Source organism: Corapipo altera, unplaced genomic scaffold, assembly GCF_003945725.1.
Source record: "Corapipo altera isolate COAL_440 unplaced genomic scaffold, ASM394572v1 239, whole genome shotgun sequence".
Taxonomy (NCBI): Eukaryota; Metazoa; Chordata; class Aves; order Passeriformes; family Pipridae; genus Corapipo; species Corapipo altera.
Window position 1 is genome coordinate 3,008,477 of NW_020884938.1, and position 27,393 is coordinate 3,035,869.

At 40.7% G+C, this 27,393-nt stretch overlaps 1 protein-coding gene across 3 annotated transcripts in view; it reads left to right on the forward strand.

The window, feature by feature from the left end:
• The window catches only part of RASSF8 (Ras association domain family member 8), an 81,089-nt gene that overhangs the window by 36,554 nt on the left and 17,142 nt on the right, over positions 1-27,393 (forward strand). For 2 of the 3 annotated variants that reach the window (XM_027660764.1, XM_027660762.1), the window contains exon 3: positions 24,391-24,586. In XM_027660764.1, the coding sequence (XP_027516565.1) occupies positions 24,484-24,586 (103 nt within the window). In that variant the 5' untranslated portion in view covers positions 24,391-24,483. Of the gene's footprint in view, positions 1-10,614; positions 10,743-24,390; positions 24,587-27,393 lie in introns of those variants that run through there. The other variant, XM_027660763.1, reaches the window with a different exon arrangement.

A 27,393-nucleotide genomic window follows, 5' to 3' on the forward strand; every position in this document is an offset into this window, starting at 1 on the left:
CAGCTTTTCAGTGGTAGACTTCTGTATGAGTCACACCTCCTGTGTTTCTGCGTGTGATTACCATTCTGCAACTCCTGCTGCTGCAAACACAGTTATCTGTAGTAGTTTTCAGTTGATAACTGGAGCAGGTGAGGGAACCAGTATAACTAAAGAGAATAAAATTCTCTAGTCCTTTGCAAAATGATAGCTTGTCTCTTGTTGAAGTTCTGCGTATCAGAAGTACAGATGAGGATAAATGTACAACAGCTTTATCTTGCTGCAGAAAAAGCTGTGTAAGGTTAGATAGTAATATTGCATGACTGAAAGGATTTACTTGCATTGTCCTTAATATAATGTAGAACTAGTAGAAATTCTTCTGCACATATGTAAAATGCACTCTGTGCTATATAGGAGCTTTGCCAAAGTGTAGCACATGTGTGAGTATGTACAGCATAAAAAATGCTGTGTTGTCTTAGAATCTGGCTTTAGACACTGTCTTAAGGTGTCCTGTATTTGAGAAGGGTTTTTTTGGTTATTCATTGGAGTACTTGCAGTCTCACGTTGTAGGCATGTTATGTGTCTCTTTAATGTATATCAGTTGGTCATTTTTCTTCTAAAACAAACATTTTCAGGGAAGGAATTGCTACCTGCAACCAACAGTATGTTCTTGCTAGAGATTGTGGTGGTTCCGTGTGGTGGAATAGTACCAGCAATGAAGACTGTCCTGCTGGCTGAAACAGGGTGCAGAATTTGTAGAGACACTGGTCTCTCACTTTTCCCGTGTGGCATTTAGCCAGAGCATGTGTATGTTAACCTGTAACTTCAGGAAATTTGGAATGCGCTGGTGTTTGGGCCAGGTTTTCTCCCGCCAAGTTAAAACATTTAAGAATTTTTTGTTGACAGTATTTGAATAAATTCCTTTCAGTGGAGCCAGTTTGTGGCTATCTGCCAGGTGACTGCAGTGTCACTCCTTTATTTGTCACTTTGAAACAAGTCATAGTGAGTTACAGTCTTTGAATGATTTTATTGTGTGAGAACAGAAGGTATGTGCCTGCTGAAAATTCATCAGGATGGTGCTTGCCCAACCTCATGTGGGGAGAGTTACTTATTTACCTCTACTTGTTTTGAATAAAGCAATTTGGTTTGTCATCATAAGCATCAGTAATCTAATTTGACTTCCTTTTGCTGTCTGTTTTGGGGCATGAGACAAAGGGTCAGCTTGTAGTGCGTGGTTTATTAAAACATTTTTTCCCAGCTGAAATCATGGAGTCAGAGTTTTGTACTTCAAAAAAAAAAGATCAATCCACTTTTATTCAGTGTTAATAAATAAAACTATGAAGAAAAACAACATTATATGTATATAAATCAGTGGTTCCTACATGTTTTTGATAGTCTTTGCAACCTGGTTCCTTCATCTTGGAGAGAAGGCAGTAGAACTGAAAAATCTTAGAGGAAGGTAGTAAAGTTGAGAGATGTGAGCAATTCAGCAATTTAGGAATTTTCAGTCCAAAAAAAACCCCAACTTAATGTGGGAGGGAAGCCTATGAAATGCTGAATGAGGTGAAGGCAGACAGAACTTGTTTTGTTCATTCTGGCAGCACAAGAACCAGTGGACATCAGATAAAGCTGGTCAGAACCTAGATCAGAACAAACAAACAAAAGCAGGTCATTTCATACTGGCAGGAATTAGATCTGTAGAATTCCTTGCTGTGAAACTGTGGAGACTGAAGAGAGGAAGAGAATTCCTGTGGATGATAGTAAATACACATCACATCTCTGGTCTTGCTCCATCCACTGTGCTACCTCTTACAGCCTTTGGGTGTTGTAGATCCTCTGGAGTTGTCTCTGTGACTTTGAAAACAAGGATTTTTGGGGGCTGCAGTAGGTGGTTTGGGGCCCTTACATTTCTTCATGAAACTTTCAGTTGATAAGTTAGAATTTCAGTCATGTCTCTACTTGATTTCAGAACAGAGGAGTGACTTTCACAAATGCTTTTCTTTCACAACTTCAAATATGTGAAGTGGACAAAAATACACTTTTTTTTTTTGAAACTCAGTGTAGGTCTGATGACCCTCTAAATTGAATTAACTTGCACAAAGTCTTAAATACAGCTGAGAAAACTTGTTTTTTGAGAGACATTTCAGAGGCATTCAGGTTTTTTGCACAGTGATATTGCATTCATGTTTACTGGTGGTATCTGCTGAAAGAAATGAATAGATGGGACAAGGTCCTGGGTGCTCTCTAAAAGGATCTGTGCTTCAGGGAGAGTTTTTCTCTGACATGCCAGTGAATTCTGGTTGAGGTGAGAAATAATCTCAAAGGAAAAGTGCTGCCTCTCACATTTTCATTGCTTCCCTTGCTTTCTGTGTGCACACCTTTTACTTTCTGGACTGAGTCAGCACAGGAAAAAAACCAAAACAAAACAAGATTCCTTTGACAGTGATATCACTGGGATCCTTGACTCTTTCTGCATTCTTTGGATTACAGGAGATACTTTTCATCTCTTGTCTCTCTTGAGTTGAACACTGCACAATGTACCTCTTGTTTCCTTGCTATGTGTTGCACTTGTTCAGACTGGTGGGATGGCAGAGCTGAAACTGAAGATTCCATGACTTGTCCATCCGTTTCTTTCCTTTTCCTCACTTGTTCACATTTTTATTACATGTAGCTTCTTGCTTTTTCACGGAAAGAAGCTCGTGAGGCTTCTTTTTCCTCACTTTCTTTGTCTTATGTAAATCTGTCCTTACATAAAACTTGGATTTTATATCCACATCTGAGTGGTTTGTTTACATTTGGAGCACCAGTACTTCAAGGTTTTGGAATGCATTTCAAGTTGAATTCTGTGACTGTGGTTCCGAGGAAATATACTGGTCTAATGGTTAAAAAAGATCAAATTAAAATTCTACCAGTGGTTTTTCAGGGTTGAGATTCATCTCTTGCTTGCCAACCAAGGGCAAACTGAAAATGGAATGTAAGTGGAGACAGTATGTCTGGAAAGAAGGACAGAACTATTGATAATGAATGACAGGGGAGGGTGGTGTGTGGAAATGCCACTTACATGAAGAGACAGGAATCCCTGGCTTTTCTGCTTCAAAAATATTTGGTTCTTGAGACATGGGTTGCCTTGGCCAAGCCCTGGGTGTTGCAAGCAAACCATTTCAGATTTTTTTTGGTTTTTTTCCTATTAATTTCTTGAGCACTGGCAAAGTTTGCATCCTCTCACTGCTCTACTTCCTGGATTGTTGTTTTCTGTAGAGCAGTGAAAAGAATGGGATCATGTGTTTCCTGTGGACTCTTAACTTTAAATTTAAAGTTAACCTGACTTAGTCTGGTTTTTATTAATTTACTGATCACTGAGGAATCCTACAATATTCTAATCTTTGCAGTAGCAAGATGTAGAAGACCTCACCTGAGGGGTGTTTAATGATTCACTGTCATTAAATATTTGAGAGGAAAAATGTGCCTATTACCCAACTTCTAACAGTAGCTCAAAGTTTTCCCACTTCATTTACTGCTGTGTAAACATCAAAATGTAGTTTTCCCAGCCTGCAACTGCAGAGATAGTATTGTTTTTCACACTAATTGCAATGCACATTAGTAATTTCTTTTTCTAGCAGGAAAGAAACTCAGCTTTTTGGAGGCATGTCATTCTGATACAATCTTTTCTTTTTGTTCCATGAAGGTTTGGCAAGTCTGGAGACTGTGCAGCTATCCTTTGTAGGAAGCAATGTTTAAAAACCAGAATTTCTGGACTTTAAAGAAATAAAAGTTTACCGTTTGAGTTTTAGTTGTTAAGGAAACATGCTTTAGTAGTTGATATCTTGGAGCAAGGAGAAAAAAATAGCAGCTAAATGAAGTCAAATTTAAATGCATCTCACTTGTCAAATCTGCAGAAAACTCACAAATACCTCCAAATTAATATTCAGGTCATTCATAACTAAATATGTGGATGCCTATCTTACTTTACTCTAGAAGTCTTTGTACTTTCAAAAGTAATTTCAGGTTTCTTTCGTATAACCTTTCCTAGGTCTGAGGAGATTTCTAATTGAAGTCTTAAAGCTTCTCCAGGAAGCAGTAGAACCACACAGCTTGTCACAGAGCTGGCCAAGCCTGACACCTGTCACCTGGAACAGGATTATTGCATTTTGGACAAAGCATCCCTTTTTTTTTTTTTTTTTTTTTTTTTTTTTTACACACCCTTTTTTTTTTTTTTTTTTTTTTTTTTTTTACACACAGCCTGTTTTTGTTTTTTTCTTTTTCTCCCTTCAGCTCCCTGTTCCATCCCTAGGCTTTCCCATCACTTTGGATTGTTAGGAAGGAAGGGAGGCAAAGTGTTAGACTGCCAGAACTCATTGCATTGTATTTTTGCTTAAAAGATCAGTGATGAGCACACTTCTTAGTAAGGTCAAAGCCTCTCCCTTACCAGAGGGCCTTTGAATTGGCATTTCTACCCCAGCCAGACTGCAGGATTGTCTAAGCTGCATCTCCTCAGCTTAGTACATTGAAACAGTTTGCTCCTTTCCCTCTTGAGGGCTGTGTCTTTGGGGTATTCATGGAGTTCAGGGAACACCTTAGTTGTGCATGTGAAATGGGAGATTGTCTGGAATGGCTTTCCACAGAAACCTGTAGCCTTATCATTGGCACAATTTCTTAGGGCATGTGAGATCCTCATTTCATGCTTTTGGGATAAATATCTCTTAAACCAGAGTGTTGGCAAGGAACTGGTCTGTGCATTTGTGCACTTGGGCATTTCCTTGAGAAAAACTATGTACTTGCAGTGCAAGCACTCAATCTGAAGTCAGAACTTAGTTTGGGAGTTTATAACCTTATTTCACTTTCCTACCCCTCTGCTCAACCCTGTGAGGCACATCTGGAGTGCTGCGTCCAGTCCTGGGCTCCTCAGGACAGGAGGGACATGGAGCTCCTGGAGCGGGTCCAGCGGAGACTGTGGAGATGATTCAGGGACTGGAGCATCTCCCTGACCAGGAAAGGCTGAGGGAGCTGGGGCTGTTCAGCCTCCAGAGGAGACACTGAGAGGGGACCTCATCCATGTGTGTCAGTGTGTGCAGGGAGGGGGCAGAGGATGGACCAGGCTCTGCTCGGGGGTGCCCAGCAATGGCACAAGAGGCCACGGGCAGGAACTGATGCCCAGGAAGTTCCACCTGGACATGAGGAAGAACTTCTTTGCTGTGCAGTGACTGAGCACTGAACAGATTGCCCAGAGAGGGTCTGGAGTTTCCCTCACTGGAGATTCTGTGCCATGTGCTCTGGGATGACTCAGCTTGAGCAGGGAGGTGGGACCAGATGACCCCCTGTGGTCCCTTCCAGCCTGATCCATCCTGTGATACTGCTGGTTTTTGAAGGTGTCTGTAGCCAGATCCTTGCTTTCAAAAGGTGTTATGTGCATGCCTAATTTCCCTGTGAATCCATCAGTATGTATGAAGTGAAACATGTGTTCCAGCCTCTTTAGGCTTGGGGCTCTCTCCTTGTTTGAGTGGAAAACAGGAGCTTGTAAACTGATAGATTATGCAATAAAGATTGGCACTATATCTTCTCTTGCCACGTCCAAGAACTTTACTTGCAAAATACAGACTCCATCACTGTTAGACTAATTTAGTATCATAAAATATATTGCCAGTAATTCGTTGTTGTTAGTTGAAACGGAGATATCCTGTTCTGGAGCATGCCTGGGCAATGGATGCTTAATTTTGTTGGCAACCTTTATCATATAAAAGGTAAAAAGAGATTAACTAAAACATAGATACCATGTGTATATATGGCCTACTCCTCTTCTCCATGCTGGAAAAAGTTATTAGATTTTATTGAGATGTTTTTAGAACCCTGTCTATCCAGAAAGGAAAGCAGATAATAATTACTCTGCTCAAGCAGAGGGTTTTTTAGTAAATGGGAGAGGAGTGACTGTATGGTGATGGTCATTTGTGGATAGGTTTGGTTTTTTTTCCTCTGGAAATAATGCTCTCCTATATGTTTTTATCTCAGTTTAGAGAGGCTCAGACAGTGTCAGATAGCTGTACTGCTACTTGAAGAGAAAAATGCTGTTAGTGCCTTTTCTGTAACACAAACCAACAGGTTATTTTGTTGTCTCTGGACAAATCCTTGTATAAATATTAGAAGACTTGCATCTGAAGTAGGCACATAGTCAGGAAGCTGAAAATTGTTGTTCTGCTGATGGTCCCCTAATGATTGAAGTTTATTTACCATTTTAAAGTTTTTCTAAGTATAATCTGGATGGAAGTAACTCTGGCTCAGCTCTTGGTTTTGCCTATGCACAGGCATTGCAAACTGGAGGCACAAATAAATGTATATGGTAGTACAGAATCTCAAACTAAAATGTGACAAATGCCTTTTTTTCCCAAATTTGTTGAGTGTATTTACATGCTTTATGTGCATTTTAACATGGTTATTTGAGCACATGAGAAACATCTTTGACACACAGTGTTATCAGAGACTTTCAGGAGGGTTTGTGTAAGTTATTGATTGGGAAGCACAACGCAGTGTGGGAGTCCTTGTCAGATAAAGTTGTAAATCTTGGCCCACTATTCAGAACATGCAATTCCCTCTTTCCTACACCTACTTTTATCGCTTTTTTCACATAAACATTAAGTGTTGGCTGGAATGCCACAAAAAATACGTAATATTATATGTAATATTCAGTAATCCCACAAAAATCCTAGAAGTAACTTCTGATGAACATATATAATGAAAGCTTTTTGGTGAGATTTAAGACTATTTCACATCTGGGTATTGAAATCTACTTCAGAATTTGATGAGGAAAAGAAATATCCTTCTTTCTTGTTTATTTTGTGTCTGAAACACTAACCTTGCAGAACAAGTACTGTGGTTTCACTGGAGAGAAACAAAGGAAAAGAACATCAGGAGTGTATTGTGCAGTTGAGGGTTCAATCTCTTCAATAAACCCTTAAGTTTCTTCAGAGGATTGAGGTTTTTTGGGGGAGGAGATTTTTTGAGTGGAGGGTAAAGGGTGAGAGGTGAATCTTTGCCATCTTCATGGCTAAAGAACTTCATATTTTCTTCACTGTACAAACACAAAAATTAAATGAGAATTTGGGAAATCCCTAGAAAAATAAGTTGTGAGTAGCAGCAATTTCCATCTCACAGCTCATGTGGTCTGAGATAGAAGAAAATACAGATTTTCAGCGAGTAACATATTAAACTTTCCATTTTCAAATCCAAGTGGGGATATAAATCTTGCCTTTGTATGTAGCTGATGCAAAAGCTGTGGCTGAACTGAAGAGAGAACTTTATTTTCTAGAGGTTATCTAGAAAATACAGTTTGACAGTGGAATCTCAAATGCCTTTACTTTCCTGGGAGATGTTTCAAAAATACCTACAGAATTACTTAAATCACCAACTTCTTTTTACTGTCTTGGTGCTCATAACTTCCATGTTATGGAAGTGCTTTTCGGGTAAAGGAAAATAGAGATTTTAAAATAACATGGAAAGGGACCTGTGTGTCATAGTCTGTCACAAGTGGTTTAGATTCTTTTTACTGCGACATGTGAAGTCTGCTGCGTTAGACAGAGATTCTGAATTGAATCCATCACTTCTGATATTAAAAAACAACAACCCCAAAATCTGAGATATGCATAGTGATGGTAAAATATGCCTTTGAGCCTCAGCAGACCCTTCTATGGGGGTATAAAATGGGTATAAAGGCATAAGTTATAACAGCACAGTCCTTTTCCTGGCTATGCCAGCAAGGCTTTATGGACTAATTTTGCACTTATAAGCTTGCAGAAGTTTAGGAATAATGAGATAAAGCGCTTACTGGTCACATGGATATGGTATCCACTCACTGTAAAGCTTCTAGGAATGTATAAGATGGTGGGGGTTTGGGGGCAGTTTATTTTTTTGAAAATAAAAGTTAAGTAGCACTGGTTCTTCCTAAAGACTGAAAACTAAACTAAAACTGCCATCTCATCTCACCTTCAGTGTCAAAACCACAGGGCATGTATGCCTTGATAAGCTTGGAAAACTGGTTGTGATGCTGAATTCCCTGGTTTTAAGGCAGGAGGGTTGGAGTGCCGCGGTGTTCCCTTGGCAGTTGGGTTTGGTTTTCATTACATTTGCTATTTAGCAAAATTTTTCCCTCAGTACTCTCTCCTGACACCTGACACTTGTCCTACTTGGATGGATTCCTCCATGGAGTGAGAGGCTGTGCCTGTCTGACGGTTTTACATGACAAGCTCCATTGGCAGCGATTTGTGCTGGACTGGGTTTGAATTGAATTAAGATTTCCTATTTTTAATTAGGCTTTACACTGTGTTTTAGTGTTTCCCATTTTCTTCAGCTTTCTCTTGCTGCAGTGAGTGAATACCTGTGTGTAATGAGTCATTATGGCCTGTGAGCTGATTTTTATGTTCTCTTGGGATCATGCAGGGGATTTGGAGTGTGGGGTTTGGGGATTTTTGAGTGCCAGTGCTGGCTAAGTATTGAGACTGTAGATTGACCTGTGCTAGAGGTTTCCTGTAGTCTCTACATAGGTATTGCCTGAGGCCAATTTAAGGATCTCAGAGCCTGAAGCTCAGTCTACACCTTTGCTGGTGCAGTTTTAGTCTCTTCCCACATGTTCTGGCAGTGAGGTGGCACTAACATCACAGAACATAAGTAGGTTAAAGTTTTGTGCAGCTGTGATAAGTTGTATGCTAAGAAAAACTTCCTCGTGCTGGGCTATTTCAGAAGTTTGAGGGGGAATCTGTTGTCTTTTCAGCAGGGCTACAAATAATGTTGCTCTGTGGTGGACTCCTCCATTTGGGAAAATGAGTGATTTTTTTTTTTTTTTTTTTTTTACCATTGTGTTTGGGCCAAAGTGTCATCCTTGGCACTTCTGTCTGACAGAGACAACTTCAAGGTTAAAACTAACCATAGATTAGATAACTCGAGTTGGGCTTCAAGGTGAAATCCTGTTTCATAAAGTACTTGAAGGGCAACTTGACCTTTGCAAGGAAGTTAGAAAAAAAAAAACAGACAAAAAACGTGGGGCCTGAACATTATCCACCAATTATATTGTACTACACTCTACATTTCTGCTCATCTTGCAACATCATAAGGAGTGTTGGCAGAAGCAAGAAATCCTAATAGTTCTCTTTTAGCATAAAAGGACTTAAAGTTTAACTGATCCCACTGCTCCCTGGATGCTGAAATGTGGGGACTTTTTAACACTTTGTGGTGCTGATTCATTTGAACAGTCTTACTTGATCCACAGCTTAAATGTTGCTTCAGGTAAGCTAAACACTGGCTGTTTGACTTCCCAGTTAGTGTGTTTATAGTAACCTGTTCTTATGTGCTGACAGGCAGTGAGAATCACAGAGCAATTTAGGATAGAGAGAACTTCTGAGATTGGACTGAGATGATCCAGCACTTGTCCAAAGCATGTCCTAGAATGAGACTGATACACTGTATTGCTTTGGAGTGCTTTTTTTCAAACCTTACTGTCCCTGTGGTGTACTTCATTATATTAAAATACAGAAAATCTAAAAGATTCTCAGTGAATTATATGTTGAGTTTATTTAGTGTGAAGGTGTGTCTGTTTTCAGGTTTTTTCCCTCTTTTGGCTTAATCCTTTGAGAATACTAAAATGATTGGCGTTTGCTTCATGAAGGTTTAACTTTGTTTTCCTGTTATTGAGTAACTGATGCAGGGATATGCATCTGGTCCTGGGTTTAGTTAGTCCCTGTTGGTCTTTTAGGGTGTTTGAGAGAGAGCTTTTGTGTTTTACCCTCTGGAAGTTAATCTAACCATACACCCAGTGCTGTTCTGTAGATCCTGGTGCACACTTTTCTCCCTGTGCCATGGGAAACCTACAGTGAGAGCCTCCTGTGTTCCCATCTTTGCTGCCAGGGCTGTGTAAGCATTTCTGTGAAAGGATTTTTTTTTTTTTTTTTTTAATCCAAAGTCTGTAAGCAGTATTAAGAACTGAAAATTCTTCCATACCATAGGAATGCCTTTAATTACTGGATTTGTAGAGCTAAAATCCCGCTTGCATTTTTTTTTTCCAGTCTAATGTACATTGGGGGTATTCTTGGCTTCATGACAAGAGGAATGATAGATGCAATCAGCTAAGATAATACTTGTCTGAAAGGAGAAGATGGGGTTTGAGGCCCTTCAAACAAAGAAAGACCTAGAACCCTGCTCTCCCATTTCAGGGGTAGATGTTCTGAGCTGCTACACATGGTCTTCTCCTTGTCCCTGGGTCTGGTGTGCAAATGCAAAGGGAAGAATTAGGTACTAAAATTCCTGAGAAGGACTTTGAGCTGTGAACATTCCCCATCTTCACCTGACCTGGCTGAAGAGCCTGAACAAGGGAGAGGTGCATTTGCAGGTGCCTCCGTCTCTGGGCACCATAATGCTCAGTGGCTGTCCCCAGATATTTCCCCCTCTCCTTTGGTTGCAATCTAGGGAGCTCTGGCCCTGCAGGTTTTGTTGAAATCCACTCCTGAAGCCCAGAAAGGTTGTAGCCATGTCCAGCATGCCCGTGAGGAAGTCTTCCTTTTGGTCTGTCTGTACCAGAGAATGTAACCCTACAGAGCTGCTTTCAGAAAATATCCTTCACTGTTGTCTTAAATACTGCTTTCAAAATGCAGATTTCTGAATTTCTGGATGCTGAAGTACTATCAGCTGGAATTTGGTTTCAAACCTGAATCCATGCAGCTCAGATATCTGTTCTGACACTGTTATCCCTGCTGCATGAGCACTTTGAAGAATATGTGTTCTGATGGCAGGTAAGAACTCATACCTCCATTTGCTTTTGCATTTCTGCAGGAGTAATATTTGGGAGCTGATGGCATGTGGAAGAAAACATTAGAACTTGGGCAGGGCTGGTGTCTGATCTGCAGGTTTTCTTAGCATGTTTGTCCTTAAAAGTATGTTTTGACAAAGCGCAGCAGTTTCTGTTCAGCTGGTGGTGGATTAACGGTGATGTTGATTTAGGCTTCAGAATCCTTGTATTAGATTGCTGCTTGTCAGCAAAGTGCAGGATACACCACATGGAAACAGTGTGACCCCAGCTCCAGCAGTGGAATTCAGATAAAGTGATACTGTTTTCTCTTCTTTTTTTTTTAATTATTATTTCTCTGGTAAAAGGCATGAGTTTGCATGAGCATAGCTGTGTGTTGCAGTTGAATCTGCCTTAACTTTGTGAAAGCAAATATTTTAGGAATAGCTTTCTGAGGATACACCAGGTGTTAAAGCACTACTAAAGCAAAAAAATTTATTACTAACATTGAAAGCTCTCAAGTTTTTTTACTTCAGCCTAAACATTTTGGCTTCCTATTTCTAGGATCCCAGTGAGCTTTTGTAAGTGGAAGAACTGAAAACAGTTGAACAAGCAGGACTTCAGCTCCAAAGTTGTTTTTAATTAAAGGCTCTCTCTTTTGCAGACTACTCCCACATAGAGGGTTGGAAGCTCCTAAATTTCCATGCATAGAATTTTTCTTTATTCCCCTGGGACAACAATGGACTTGACCACCTACAAAGAATGCAGATATTGCAGTGAAAGCAAAAAAAAAAAAAAAGCTTCCTCTCCAGGCAGAGATTGGCTGGGAATGAAAATAAGAGCTGGAAGTTTTTGGTTGTGCTCTTCTTCTTGCAATCCATGTGCAACACAATTTCATTTTACAGAGAAATCCAAGCTGTCCAGTTTTGACTGTGCTCATTGCAAACACACAGAGGAGTTCTCAGGCAATGAGAGTAGATGTTCCAGGTCAAAGTTTAGGGTGGTCAATATGCTGAGGAGGGAATGGCACTCAATTTCAGGTTATGGTAAAAATGCATTAAAAGTGACCTTACTGTGATCTTTAATCAGGGGACAAGATTTCTACCAGTGAGAGCAGGTTTATTCCTTTTTTTTTTTTTTTTTTTATCTTTTCAAAAGATAAAATTGCTTCTAAAAGCCAAAAGGGAAAACCAATCAAAACTTTGTGATTGAAACATTGTGATGAGCTTGTTCTTATCAGTTACCAGTGTGTAGCTGTTATGGTTCATTTGGATCCCTCAAATTTGTGGGACAACATCCTCTGTAAATTAAGCTTTATTTTATGAGCTCATTAGGAAAGAAAACAAACATGATAAATAATCGTGTCTCTCCCAGTGCCTTCCCTTCAGAGGAGTGCCACTTTATGTGCACAATTTACACAAGAACATTCCACTCTAAAATGATAAAGGTTTGGGCAATCCAGTTCTCCTGGTTTTGAAAGGATAGGGGTACGCTGAGAAGCAGGATCGTGAAATGCAAAGAACTGCCATTGCAAATCCCATGACAATGCCTAGTTTTCCATGCTTGGTTTCTAGCAGATAACCATTAAATTATTGCAAACATTCCCTCTATATTATATAATGGACTCTGGTATAAAGTTAATCATAACAACTGTTCCTGTGACTGAGAGGAGGAGAGGAGAAAGAAGGAGGAGGGTTCTTTAGGTGACTAAATTGCCAGGGGTTCCTTGGAAAACTTGAAGGTCACTCAATAATTAACATAAAAGTTGTTTGCCCTTAAAATGAAGGCATGTAGTGAAAACTTGAAGCAGGAAAAAAAAAAAAAAAAGAAAAAAAACCCAGAAGATGGGGATCTTTAGCAAATGAGATCAAAATTTTGAGTCACTGGAGTACATCTGTTTTGGGCAACTCCATCTGAGGTGTTTAACGCGATTGAAGTTGCAGGGCCTGAGACCTCGGCATTTTCTGGAAATTAAAGCCCCTTGAACATTTGAAACACACAGGAACGTGTGCTACATGAATAATCTTAAAGTAGCTGCTATTGAAACTACAGGCCTTTAGTGTCACCTCTTCAGCAACACAGATGTCTCAAGGACTTGAATGGTTCTGGGGTTTTTACCCTCCTTTTTTAATATAGGCCTGCATTATATTCATATAATGTAAAACTCTATTGCACTCTGTGCTAAAGGTGCCCAAGACACAGAATGTTGAACTGTTCCCCAGGATTGCTAATGCCTAATACCTTCTTCAGGGGAATGGATTCCATCTTTTTGATAAAGACACTTAGAAGCACATGGGCAATTTGGACATGGATGTTTAATGTGGCTTTTCAATTTGCTCATTAGAAAAAACCCAACCAAACAAACCTTAATTCTCTTTTCTGGTACCTGTGTAACTGGGGCAGGGGGAGGGTGTTGGGGGTTTTTTTGTTGGTGGGGTTTTTTTGGGGTTTTTTTGTGTGTGTGTGGTTTTTTTAAGTTTAAATGTCATGTTTCGGATGTCTGGGCTCATGAATGCTTTATATTTTGGTAATTTTAATCTTTATTTGCTCACTAGCTTATGATCAACACAAACTTTCTGTGGACGCCTCCCCTTGAATTCTTTCCAGGGTTTGGATTGCTTGCTAGGTAACTGTGCTTAATAAGCCATTCAGCTCTCCTAATGTTACCTGGGATTGTACACTTCCATAGCTGCACATCAATAAAGACTAGAAATCCCAGCAACCACTTCCAGGCTCCTTTTGTTAAGATCCCTCACACAGCTCTGAATCCTTAACCCTGCCTATTAACTCATTCACTGCTCCTGATGGCTCTCCAGACTGTGTTTTCTTCAGTACCAGTGTCTGGCATCCTGGGTATCTCATAAGTTCAGAAACATTTGGTGAAGATCCATGGTGATAAGAGGAATGATGATAAAATTCCTTCTGGAGGGACAAGCTTACTTTCTAAAGGCTTGATTAATTTGCCCATCTTCTGGGTACTTTCCTGCTCTTTACATCAGAACTGTGTTTGTCTTGGCCTCCCTAAAAGGCAACAGAACACCCCCCAAAAAAGGGATACCCTGTCCAAGGTGTGTAGGGCACATGGAGATGAGTAGAGTAAGCTCAATGAGCATGAGAAGCAGTAAGGTCTCACTATGCTACCTGTTGATCCATTGGGTTTGGGTAGGCACTCTGCAGAAGTAGGTTAAAAGGGAGAATTTGAAGGAGGACAGTGAGATTTAACCAGAGTTTCTCCTCTATGGTGTGTCTGAGGTGACTTTTGCAAATGAACCGTAAAGTGTCAGGAGTTCACTTGGGAAAATGCACATGAAACGAGAAGGGCAGAGATGAGTGAGGAAGGACTTCCTGAAGGAAAATAAGTGGATCACATATAATGTACTAGAGAAGGGGGAGGGCTGCTTTGTGCTCTCTGCTTTTGACAGGTCTGCTGACTCCAGAAATCTGTCCTGAGGTCATTGTTCTGGATGAGGTGGCTGAGGGTGCAGTGAGGAAGAAGATGTAGTCTTTAAGAGTAGAGATGAAAGCCTGGAACTGCATGGTCAGTAATGGATGGCTGTATCTCAGAAAGGAACAAAATGTAAATGCTGTCTGGAAACACAGAGAGGAATCAATAAGTTGAAAGTCGTGCTGGTTTAAAAATTGTTGCAACAGAGAAAGAAAGTAGGAACAGGTAAATGAAAGCCTTTCCCCCTCCCCACCTTGCTGTGTTGAATTTGACCTGACATCCATTTTCCATTGGCATAGCAGACTGTGACTTCTGTTTAATTGCAGTCAGACATTTGGCATAGAATCCTGTTTGTCCTAAAGAACTCTTTGCTGGGTCATTCTCTGAATTCTGTGATGGTTGTAGGATTTCCAAGGGGATGTTGCTCATCTCTATGCTTCTCGCTCCTCCCAGTGAGTTTTGGACCTCTTAGGTGAGTTATAGCCAAACTTAACAAGAATTAGTGGTTTAGAAAATGTGAAGTTCATAAGTGTCCCTGAAATTATAAGCTGAATAGAGAACCTAAGCACACACCACCTGGTGGCATTCACTTCCTCATCCATTTTGAGGAAGTGTGACCAAAGATGTGTAGACTTATCTTGGAGCTGGTTCTAGCACTGCCACTGAAAGCAGGACTGTGGCAATTCAAACTGAAAACTGTGGGAATTTTGAAGTGAAAGAGGGCAAATTTAGATTGGATATATGGAAGAAACTCTTTCTTGTGAGGGTGATGAGGCCCTGGCACAAAGAAGCTGTGACTGCCCCATCCCTGGAAGTGTCCAAGGCCAGGTTGGATGGGGCTCTGAGCAACCTGGGATAGTGAAAGGTGCCCCTGCCCATGGCAGGGGGTTGGAATGAGATGATCTTTAAGGTCCCTTCCAACCCAAACCATTCTATGATTCCATGAAGATTACCTCAGATTTTGCTCTAATAAAATTAGCCAAGTTCACAGTTTTCTAGAGCGGGGAAATACTTAAGTGATCCAGCGGAGTCCATCTTTGCTTCTTCTATTCTCTATTTATAGTTCTTTTGTACCTGGGGAAATATAGAAGCAAGTATAGCCAAGTGTAAGTTTTAGAAAGTGATGGGTTCCCCCCACTCATTTATCTTAACGATTTAAAGACTCCTTGTAGAAATAAGCTCTGTTCTGTCTTGCAGACTCTTCTAGGTTACCAAGAGAGTGACTTGGAAGTTCTTAAGTAATGTTTAGTGAATAATGTAGCTGCTCACTGAATAAAGCTTTGAGATTATAATTTTTTTGAAGCAGTTATGTTGATTAAGTTGAAAGTACCTCACCGTATTTCAGTTTCAGGAACTGCATTTAATTACAGTGAGATTTCGGTAGTCTTGTAGTACCATGGCTTTAAATCATAGGATTAACTGACTTTTAAAACTTCAGTTAATGCAAATTCAAGTAGATATGTCAGTTGTAAGATGCGTTTTATTTCCTGCATCCTTCAGTGCAAGCATGGAAGTGGAGGCATGGGCTCATTTATGTGCAAAGTTCCCCAAAATATAGAGGGGGAAGGTGTTGTGTTTGGGTTCATATCTTAAAATGTGGGAAATACAATGGGTTTTTAGTGTGTTTTCCTGAAATGTACCCTCAGTTCATATTTAAGTCCAGTGAACACCTCTCTCTCGCAGCTGAGGCTCAGTGGGATTGTAGTCGAATGACAAAACATGGCAAATGCTGCATGTGGGCTCGACTGAAGTGTAAAGAGCAGAATCAGCCCTACAAAACCAAGGGTTAATGCAGTTCTTGCAAAAACAGAGTTGATGATCTTACTGCCATCAGTGTAAATATTGGCATTGCACACTGATGTCTTCAGTCCCTCAGTGGGGTGTGTCTGTGGACAAACGTGAGGGGAGAGGGGAAAAGTTGAGTGGGTGGAGCTGTGTCTTCCCTGGAGCCAGCTGGGACAATGACCTCTTTTCTCTCCTTTGAAGTGAGGACCTCTCAAGGTGTAAGGCACCTTTGAAGTTGTGTATTTTGTAGCTTTTGTATGAATGTTTCCCCTACAGTGAAATAGCTTGCTTACTCCTTTGCTTTCTTGTTTTCTTTCACTCCCACACACTATTTAGACCGTATTAAAGATGTATAGATGTAACTTGCACTTAATGTTGCTGTTTATTAATAAAGTGTTGTGTAATAAAGCTACTTTCTCAAAATGCACTATATGTTTCATACTAATGAGGAACAAATACTTACACGGCTTTGGAAGACATTGCAGTGCAGTAAATGTATGCCTGGTGACTGAGATGATGAATCATGAGATGTTTATTTAATGCACGTGACTTTTTTTGAGCTATTTGTCTCAGCATTTATATGCTGTGCAGTCTCCTTTGCATGTGGAAAAGGATATTCCTCTGGCACAGAACAAAATGCATCCCAGCTGCTGCCTTAACCTCTGCCGTGCTGCATCCAGCTCTCCTGTTGGACCGAGTCCAGAGGAGGCCACCAAGGTGATTAGAGGGGTGGAGCACTTCTCCTGTGAGGAAAGGCTGGGAGAGCTGGGATTGTTCAGCCTGGAGAAGTGAAGGTGACCTTCAGGGTGACCTAACTGTGGCCTTCCAGTACCTGAAGGGAACCCACAAGATGGAGAGAGACTGTTTACGAGGGCCTGGAGTGACAAGATGTGGGGAATGGCTTCACACTGACAGAGAGTGGGTTTAGATTGGATATTGGGGAGAAATTCTTCCCTGGGAGACTGGTGAGGCCCTGGCACAGGTTGCCCAGAGAAGCTGTGGCTGCTCCATCCCTGGAAGTGTCCAAGGCCAGGTTGGACAGGGCTCTGACCTGGGCTAGTGGAAGGTGTCCCTGCCCATGGCAGGGGGGTGTAGTTGGATGATCTTTAAGGTCCCTTCCAACCCAAACCATTCTATGATTCTGTGATCCAACCCTTTATAGAACAGTGATGTGCAGTGAGCCTGTCTGAGATGGGTCCGTTCACTCCAGCATCTCTAATGGGATTGTTTCACATTGACAGTTGTGTTTCGTAGAAGCTGGAATACAGAGTGAGGGAAAGAAGTGCTTCATGCAAAACCACCTGCAGGTGATACTTCAGTCCTAATCCTGAAACAGATTCAGGGTTGGGGTTTAGTGACTAAGCCTGCTTGAATCAAATTCAGACTTGTATCAAGGCAAATCCTATCTCGAGAGCTGAAAGAAGCCCTGCATCAGATATTGTTTTGATTTGCTGGTACATATCCTAAATATAATGCTGTTAACTTTTAAAACTTCTACTCTGGAAACTCTCTGACTGAAATCTAGTTAGTTAGAAGCAAAGATCCTTGAAACTCTGACTTGAGTGCTGTCAGCATTTCCAAAATGCCCTTGAGTTTTTGTACCTCAAGTCTGTGTGGAGTTCAGATGCTTTTTATATCTAAACTGAGGGAAAGGAGAGTGTTAATTTCGGAGTTGTTGTTCCTGTTGAATTAATTCAAGTGCAAGAGTGTGAAATTTACTGTTAAAAATGCAAGGTTATGTTCTCAACAGTGACCAAACACAAAGGAACTTTAATAAGCCATCTGTTTCCTTGGCTCACCTGCTGGCTTGTTTGCTTTCAAATCTTTTGTGGGGATTTGAAAAATGTTTTAGAGCAGAGTTGGGGTCAAGCCTTGAGGCTCCAAACTTGAGTCAAGATATAAGTCTTACAGGCTGTGTGAGGCTTTGAGAGCAATAGCACTCCAGCCATCCATAGGTGTTTGTGACAGAGGGTCAGAACTTGGTTTTCTATGAAGGCATGTGAATTTTAGACACAATCTGTGATCATGTGCAGGAGGGAGATGTCCTAAAGACAAACATGCTTGCTGAAGTCAGAGATGATTCTGAAAATTAAAACACTGAAGATAAAAATACAATTTTCAAGGTGGAAGAATTATTTCAACTGGTAACTAGATAGTTGCCATTAACAAAATGTATCTTTGAAAGAGATGAGAAGAAGCCGGGATGAAAGCTTTGCCTCCTCTTATCACTCCCTCATCTCCAAAAGAAAACAAGTTAATTCTTTCTGGCTAATTCTCACCAATACAAAGAGAAGAGAGACTGACAATTTGTTTTTTTCTGTGCTGTAAAGATTGCAGCTCAAGGAGAGATTTGTAGCTCAAGGAGAGGTTGGGGATGTTCTGTAATTATGCAAAATACCACTTGTAGCATCCCCTGCTTCAAAACACTGTTTCTTTCCCTCATTTTTTCCCACCAAATTGTTAGCTGTATTGCACCAGGAGAAACTGTCAAGCAAGCAGGAGTTCCTGTTTGAGGCAGCTGAGGGTTCTTGGATGGAAGTCAACTCGTAATTTGTCTGGGAAACTGGGACTTTGGAACTTTTGGGGGATTTGGGGTTATCCAGAGGCACAATTTCTTGTAGTCACAGTTGCTAGAAACAACCTCCTGTACTGTAGGGTTTATACAAACTCGTGTACTGGTGCTGTCCTGCCCTCTCACAGGTTGTGTGTGTGTTTGGGTATCACTTGTGGCACCTGGATTTTGGCCTGTTTCACACAGACATGTGTTAGACCATCTTTTGGCCAGTCTAACAGAGGAAAATTCTTTGGTCTTTAAGTCTCTCTCGAGCTCGTTCTCAACACTGTCATCTTCATGGTTGTGGGACCTCCGGTTTGTTTGTTTTAAGCAGTGCTCATTATCTCAGAGGGTTCTTCTGGAATAGCAAAACAATAACACTGCACGAGTGTTAGTCCCACAAAAAAAATTTGGATGCTACCTCTGTATAAACACTTGCTTTTCAAAGAAAGTTGTACACTGATTTCAAAACCACCCCCTCATCCTTTCTGATAAAATTCTGTGTACAGAAGACCTTCACTTGATATTTTTGATTTGAACCTGCAATGAAAGATCTTTGCCCATTTACTGGTGGGAAGCTGCATGTCTTGTAGGATATTTCTTCTTCCTCACTCTAAGAGAGGAGACTTTTTGGAAAATACTAGCAAGCTGGTTTCTAGCAACCAGTTCTGTATTTGCAGTCATCTTCATCTGGAAAAATGTTACTTTGCTCTGTACCAGGATTCTTAGGGTGGGGAAAACCTGCCAAATATGTCCCTGTTCACGGGGAGGGCACTATCATGCTCTGCTGGATGGTTTATAAGCTCTTTCTTAGCTGGGTAGCTGGGCTGGCTTATTTGTACTTGTTTGTTTGGTATTTTCTAACCAAGCCTTACTAGCATGGAGTAACTATTCTTATTAAGGAATGGCTTCCAACCTGAGTGGAATAAGCTGCCTGTTTGTCCAGGGCCCTACCTTGTGTCGTAATAGGGAAAAACAAGAAGTACAACTTGGCCATAGTGCACAGAGAGTGAAAAACAAAGGGTAAATGCCAAACTCCAAATGATGTTTGGTTACAGCTAATTACAAATGAAAGCACTCTGACTTTCAAGTGTACTAAACAACATGCTGGGTCCTTGTTGGGCTACAGAAGATTACTGAACTGGCTGGTCAAAATTCTGCAGCAGGATTTTAGCTCTGATTTTGAGGTACATGATTCTTTCAGGTGGTGTGAACCTAGAAATGAGGTGAAATCAGCATCTTAATTTTAGCTCTCAGGGTTTCTTGTGACTTAACGCTTATGAGAAGGTGTTTTGCAAACATCTGCTTGGAATATTTGTTTCTTAAATAGAATTCTTAGTTCTACCTGTCTTCTGTGGAGCTTCAGCCTTTTCTGTATTTTGTAAACTAGCTGTGGAGAGGTAGCCAAATAGTAGCATATATATATATTTGTATTTGTGTGTGTGTATATGTGTATGTTAGATTTTCTTTACACTTGAAAACTGAACGAGTATCTGAAAGAGTAAGATACCATCAGCCAATTAGGATGAAAGGGGAATTTAGGGAAAATGTTTAATGCATGGTAATTGAGGAGGCTTCAGGCAAGGTAGTGGAAAAAAAAAGGGAAGAAGAGGGAAGAAGTAGCTGGGGGATGCCAGATTTCCAGTGCTTGGTTCTAGTCAGAACTACGTGTCACTGTGGAGCTGATGACTGACAGGCTGGGGAAAAGCTGTGATCAGAGGCGTGCTTTGGCTTGTGTGCCTCTCAGTAAATTACTTTTGCATTCCTGTTCCTAGTCATTGCTAAAATAAGAAGTTGTGCATAAAATGAACTGGTTTTGAACTTACGGGATGGAGAAACCTCAAGCGAGATTTTTCCTCCAACTCCCTCCATTGGCTTCAGAAAGAAATTTGTACAGTGTTGGAGGTAAGGATTATTTTGCCTCCTGTCATGTCAAAGGACCATGTGCATTCTGGACAGAGACTTCAGGTCAAAAAATATATTTGGGGCTGTCAGAGTGGCCCTCAGTGGAAAGACAAATAAGCTATTACTGATATGCAAGTTAACTGTCAGCAAATAAAGAACTGAATACATATGAAGGAAAACCAAATGCTGATAAGAGGATGTTACAGAGCTATAATTGGGAAGCAGAGATAGGCACACTGCCAGAAGGATTTTTGGTTTTCAGACTTCTCTGTAAACTTCTAATGGATGGACCTAGAAACCAAAACAGTCCTAGATTTCTTTTTCTTTTTTTTTTTAACCTATTGTAGGAGAGCTTTGCTTAGAAGTTATAAGGTGATTTCAGCACATAGATCTTCCACTTTGGATGTGTATGTTCCTAGTGACAGGTCTCCAAAAGAATCACATGGGCACTTGTAGGGCACATGGAATCACAGAGTCCCTGAGGTTGGAAAAGACCTCCAAGATCAGAGTCCAACCTTTGAGCAAACACTACCATGTTGACTAGACCAGAGCACTGAGTCCAGTCTTTCCTTAAACATCTCCAGGGATGGTGACTCCACCACCTTCCTGGGCAGCCCTTTTATTCACACATTCCTTTAATTCAACCCTGTGTGTTGTTTTACCACAGGCTTCTATTGGTTCTTCATCCCTATTTAGTCTACTAAAACTATTTATTCTATAAGAAATGAACAGGGAATGTTTCCCCTGAGCCTGAACTGTTTCACAGACACTTTGTTGGGATCATTTGCAGCTTTGGTGAACGTTATTTTCAAACTTGGAAGTGTCAGCAAATATTCCATTATTACATGGAATATTGTCCATTTGTTTTTAAAGATGGATGGTAGAAAAACAGATGACCAAACCTGATCAGCACTGAACACAAGACATTGTACATTGTGTGCTGACTGGGGGGAAAAAATGCACTTGCTGGCTTGCTAAATGGAGATAATACTTTGGGTGTTGACAGGCAGAAAAACAATTAGAGCTGTCGGATGCTTTGCTGACATGTGCATTGTCACACGGAGAGATGGCTTGGCCTATGCCAGGAACTCTGAACTGTTCAACCCTCAGCTAGGTATTAAGTTAATTAACAAAGTTCCTTATGGCTAGGCTTGGAATGCGAGGTCTGTTTATTTGGGAAGACAACTGGTCCAGGAACAAGCAGGGGAGGTCACTGATGGGGCCTGTGAGGTGTTTTGTCGTTCGTTGTTATATTGCTGGCTGGTAAAAGACTTTTTTTCTGCTTAGTTTATTAGTACATTAAAATGATATTACCTTATTGAAGTGTTTCTGTATTTGCACGCTGTGCAGATTCTTTGAATTATGTGATTTTATGGGGGAAAATATTTATCAAAACCTCTGGGTTTTCAGGTGCTTCCTCACGTCTCAAAAGGCTATTTCTCTACACACTTGGCATTCTTAAAAGCTATCACTTTTTTATTAAATGTACGAGCATATTTGAAATCTAGTTTAACTTTATTTACATATATATTTATTTACATATAATTCTGGACAGGTATTTTTGGGCAGGATACACATACACACACAAATATATGTGCTGCACTGAGTTTTCCCTGCACCATTTCTGCCTCCTCGTGCAATTCTGTTAAATCCATCAGCATCATCAGATTCCATGTTCTGTGTGTAACCCTACCCTGCCTGTCTTCACTAATCCTCTAGATAATTTTCAGATATCTTTCACTTTCTCTCTGTGTTATCCCTTTTCCTGGTACTTAAAACTACAGGCAATATTTTGGAAGAATTATCACTTTATCCATATGGGATTACCTGAATACATGAGCTTCTTTTATCGTATTATCATGGTTTATTTTTTCTCCATCTGCTTAAATAACCCAGCTGTCTGATTAGGTTTTCTTTATTTGTTTTTGTTTGTGTTTTTTTGTTGGTGGGTGTTTATTTTGGGTTTCTGGTTTAGTTTTGAGGAGTTTTTTTTAAAGAATAGTCATTATTGATGGTTTGGTTTTTGTTTCAGCTTTGGGGAAAGGCTTTACATTTTTAAGACAATAATTCTTCTTGGAATTTTTACCTCAAAATTTTTGAATTCTGAGGCATCTCAGCATCTCCACTTAGAAATTACTTCTTGTGAGCCATGATGCCCATGGATGTATATGCAGAAGGAAAGCAGCTCCTGGAAAAGCTGAGCTTAAAGCAAAGTTCAGATCAGTAGTTAATCTAGACATTAACATCAGATAAACCTCGAGCAGCTTGACTCTTGGTAACCAGACAGCAGAAGGCAAATGGCTGATTGCTCTGTCCCAGTTTAGCTCCCTGGGTTTTAAACTTTATTTCTGTGCTTCCACATTTTCCTGGCTTTTGAGTGCAGAAAGAGATTTTTTTGACTCATGGGTTTTCTTTGTTTTGGAAAAAAACCCAACCCTCTGACCATTTTATTTAATTAATAATCTGGGGAGTTTTCTTTTTTAAAATTTAACTGGGAGCTGGTATACCAGACATACTTAAAAGTGAAAACTGAGTAGATGAGGTGTGGTATGGCTTCCTTTTTTGTTTAGTATCATTGCAGTGCCTATGGAAAAACTTGGGATAACAGGTTTATTTATTATATTAGCATATCATTAACGGGTTTATTCATTTATATTAGCTAATATCTGTCTCCTTACAGAACCAGCACAGTGCTGGCAGGGGTTAAACCACCTCTACAACATTTTCCCTGATGCGTCTCCTTGTTTTGCTCACTTTCCTTTGTGGGGTTGGATACTAAATGCACAGGTTTGCTGGGAATAGGAACCTGCAGCTGTTTCTGTAGAGAGACAAAAGTTGGGCTCTCATGGATGGCTGTAATTAAAAGTGTTTCCCCCTTGTTTTGCTACAGCACCACCTGCCAGGTATTATTGAACAAACACTGAAAGCATCTCTAACCAGTCCCTTGAGACATCCAGGCAGCATAAAAAAAAAGAAGAGATGCACTTGTTACTGGAAACTGTTACAAGTTTACTCTGGAGTTGTTTATTTAGTGCTATTCTCTGGGTGCTCTTTTTATAAAAACTTTTAACATTTCAGGAAACAAACTGTAATGAATGTAACTAGTATGTCTGCACAACAGGTAGACATTGCTGAAGTGTGTGATCACAGAAGCATTAAGGTTGGAAAAGCCCTCCAAGACCATGGAGTCCACCCTGTGCTCGATCCCCACCTTGTCACCCAGCCCAGAGCACTGAGTGCCACATCCAGTCATTCCTTGGTCACCTCCAGAGATGGGGACTCCACCACCTCCCTGGGCAGCCCCTTCCAATGCGTGACCACCCTTTCAGTGAGAAATTCCTCCTGATGTCCAACCTGAACCTCCCCTGACACAGCTTGGGGCTGTTTCCTCTTGTCCTGTCCCTTGTTTCCTGGGAGCAGAGCCCGCCCCCCACCTGGCTACAACCTCCTGTAAGGTCCCCCCTGAGCCTCCTTTTCTCCAGGCTGAGCCCCCCCAGCTCCCTCAGCTGCTCCTCATAGGACTGACTCTCCAGACCTTTCCCCAGCTCCATTGCCCTTCTCTGGACACCCTCCAGCCCCCCAATGTCCTTCCTGAACTGAAGGGCCCAGAACCAGGCACAGGATTTGAGGTGTGGCCTCACCAGTGCCCAGCACAGGGGGACAGTCCCTGCCCTGGTCCTGCTGCCACGCTATTGCTGATCCAAGCCAGGTGCCATTGGCCTCTTGCCCCCCTGGGCACACCTGGGCTCATGTCCAGCCACTGTCACCAGCACCCCAGGGCCTTTCCCACTGGGCACTTTCCAGCCACTGTTTCCCCAAAATGTGAGGATGTATGTGTGGTTCCTGTTGTATTTAAAGAAAGGAGGCTGAGTTGCTTCTCCTACCAAATAGGTGACAAGCTGAAATTGTTAACTTTCAGAATTGGTAATGCCTTGCTATGAACACCAGGATTTTTCTCTCCTGTAGCTGCTGCAGGGCATCTGCTGCCTTCTCTCCGGTGTAGCTGCAAGTATGACTTGACGGATGCGCATCCATGGCTCTTGGATGATCTGGTGAACCATGGAGCTCAAAGTATGGGTGGATGGAGTCCAGAGAATCGTGTGTGGGGTCACCGAGGTCACAACATGCCAGGAAGTTGTAATAGCCCTTGCTCAGGCCATTGGTGAGTAGCTCTGCCAGCTGGGAAATGGGGTGAAGCCTTTTTTTACAGAGCTAGAATGAGGGGAGGTGAGGGGGCACTGAGTATGAAAGTACAATTTGCAGGGTAAACTTGTAGCCTTTGATCTTTCACCTGACAGAGATTAGGAAGAAAGCAAGGAAACACTTTGAAATCTATAAACTTTCATTCAATACAAATTTATTCTCTAAATAATAATAATAATAATGTATTTACAATATATTATTGTAAATACAACCTGGATAAAGAAGGTGCTAAACTGTCAATGTTTTGAGTACCAAAGAATATAAAAGCAGTGCATTCTAATGCTGTTCATGGAAAATATATACGTTGTAAGTATCCTCATTTATACTGGGAATAGCATAGACCAGTGAAATAGATCCTTCAGGTTCTCCTCCTACCCTTTCATTGTGGTGTGCAGGAGTAACTTGGAAGTCTGTACGGTGTTAGCAATTTGCAGAGAAGTTTAGAAGGAAAAAAATAAAATCTTTCTGGCTCCACAGCCTTGTCAGATCTTTCTCAGTGACTAAGAGCATGATAATTTTTCATAGCTTGTCTTATCCAGATGAGTATTGAGTTTAATTTTGGTACTCATCTCTTTGGAATAGATTATAAAAAATTTGTGTGGTCTTATATCTGAAATATCTTTATCTAAATAAGCCTCAACTTCATCCCTTCAGTATTTCCCATGCTGATTCTTATTCTTTGCTCAGAAGTTATAACTGGCTTTAGATACTATTTAAATTTAGGCATTAAAGCCTATGTTTTACTTAAAATTAGATTAATAATTTAAAGGCTAACTTTTGCATTTTTCAGTGTGCCAGCAGTTTTGCAAATTGTATTAGCAGTCTGAACCAATTTAAAAATAATAACTTTCTAATAAAAAATAACTTAGGCTCACGAATGTCGAGATATTCCACCTGTAAGCATGAAATCAGTTTCTCTGAAATTGTGATGTTTATTTATTTAAATTTGTACTTCTGGACATCATTTCCACCTACTTTCATCTGATGGAGTAGAAGACTGGCACTTTTTTATTTTATGATCTAAGGGGGTCGAACACAATGCTAGCATGTATTTATATATATGCATCAAATAAGTTTTAAAGCTTCATTTAAAAATTTTAGAAAGTTAGTTTGTCTGTCAAATCTTGTATTTGATGTTTAACTGTTAAATGTGCTTTTACTGGTGGTGCTACTTGCAGCTTTTCATTTAATGCTAATTGGTTCTTGAATAGCTTTCATATCTTATTTTCTGCCTGTAGGTTTTTTGAGACACAATTATGCTGCCATGGTCATTTCCTAGTAATGATTAAGTAATACGTATTTAGAAATAATAAAGTGGTTGTGATACTTTAGTTCTTTACCTTGCTTTCAATATCTCTTTGCTCTGTTTCCTTTGCCTCCTCCCACAACACAAAAAACGTCAGACTCTCTGTTCTAGACAGTAATTTAATGTTCTCCTGTGTAATTTCTCTTTAGGTTTTTTCTGTATCCTCAGTTATCAGCCTGAACTCTTGTAAGCCTCCATGAACCTTGGAAACACACAGGTTTTGTCAGCTCTGCAGGCTTCCTTTTCTGTAGCACACCCCCAGTTCATCTGGGGCAGGCGACTGGTTCCAAGTGGAAACGTGGAGATAAATTTCAGTTGCAACCAGAGCCAAATTAAGAGAATCCCTTGGAAATTCCTTCCTGAGGCAAATATCCTCCCTGGAAAACACCCATTATAACTTCCGTCTCACTAGGGCAGCTCAGACAGTATCAAACACCACCTAAATTGCTCTTTGGCAGGTGGGGCTTTCCCAGCCCTCTTGTCAGGCCATTCATCACAAAAGCAACCATATGTCTGGTCCTTTGATTTGGCTGTAGGTACCAGCTTACCAGGAAAAAATGTCACTGGAATTTGAATGGGAATCTATTAAAATGTATCCCTCTAGCTCTCACCTGACACTTGGTGGTGGAAAGTAGCCAGTCTGAGTTGGCTTCCTCCTCACTTGGCTCTGATTGTATTTTCCACTTTGCAGTCTGGCTCGTTAAGCAACCACAGATCTTGGCTGGACTCAGGATTGTTTTGTCTGTCTGTTGGTCTGTCTGCAAAGTTTTTGAGATGCTCTTTTTGTTTTATCACCTCTTACAGTTTATTGAGTTAAAAAATACCCCACACACAGTGCAGTCTTCTTACCTGAGCCTGAAGTGTGAACTGCAACAAGTATGTAATTTTCTTGAAGTGCAGTGTCTGGATATCTACAAATTAACTTATGTTACAGCCATATCCACTGTAGAAAGCACAAGCCAATGATACCTGAATTAAGACAGCCACGGTTAAGAAGCTTCTTGTGGACAAATGAAGCTGCCTCTGTTCTAGAGATATGAAAAGTAAAGCTTTGTCGTGTATTTCAAAAATCAAAATCAAAATTATTATAGAATGGACTGTGATTAGATGGCACCTTTGAAAATCTGCTGTTCAGAGCAGGGTCAGCCAGACCAGGTTGCTCAGTACCACGGGCAGCTGGGTTTTGAATCTGGCTGAGCGTGGAGACTCCTCCACCTCTCTGGGCCACCTGCCCCAGTGTCCAGTCACCCTTCTTGTGTTTGCCTTAAATGGAATTCCTTGTATTGCAAGGATTGCCTTTTGCTGTCACTTGATCAACTGCAGGGCCCTGTCTGCTGATCTCCTGCTGTGATAAGAACAAGAAAAAGGTTTCCAAATGTGTACTTTCCAACTCTCCCCTCCTGTCGTGGAAATTCAGTAATAACTTCGGGATACAAAAGTATTCTTTTTTTTTTGTTTTA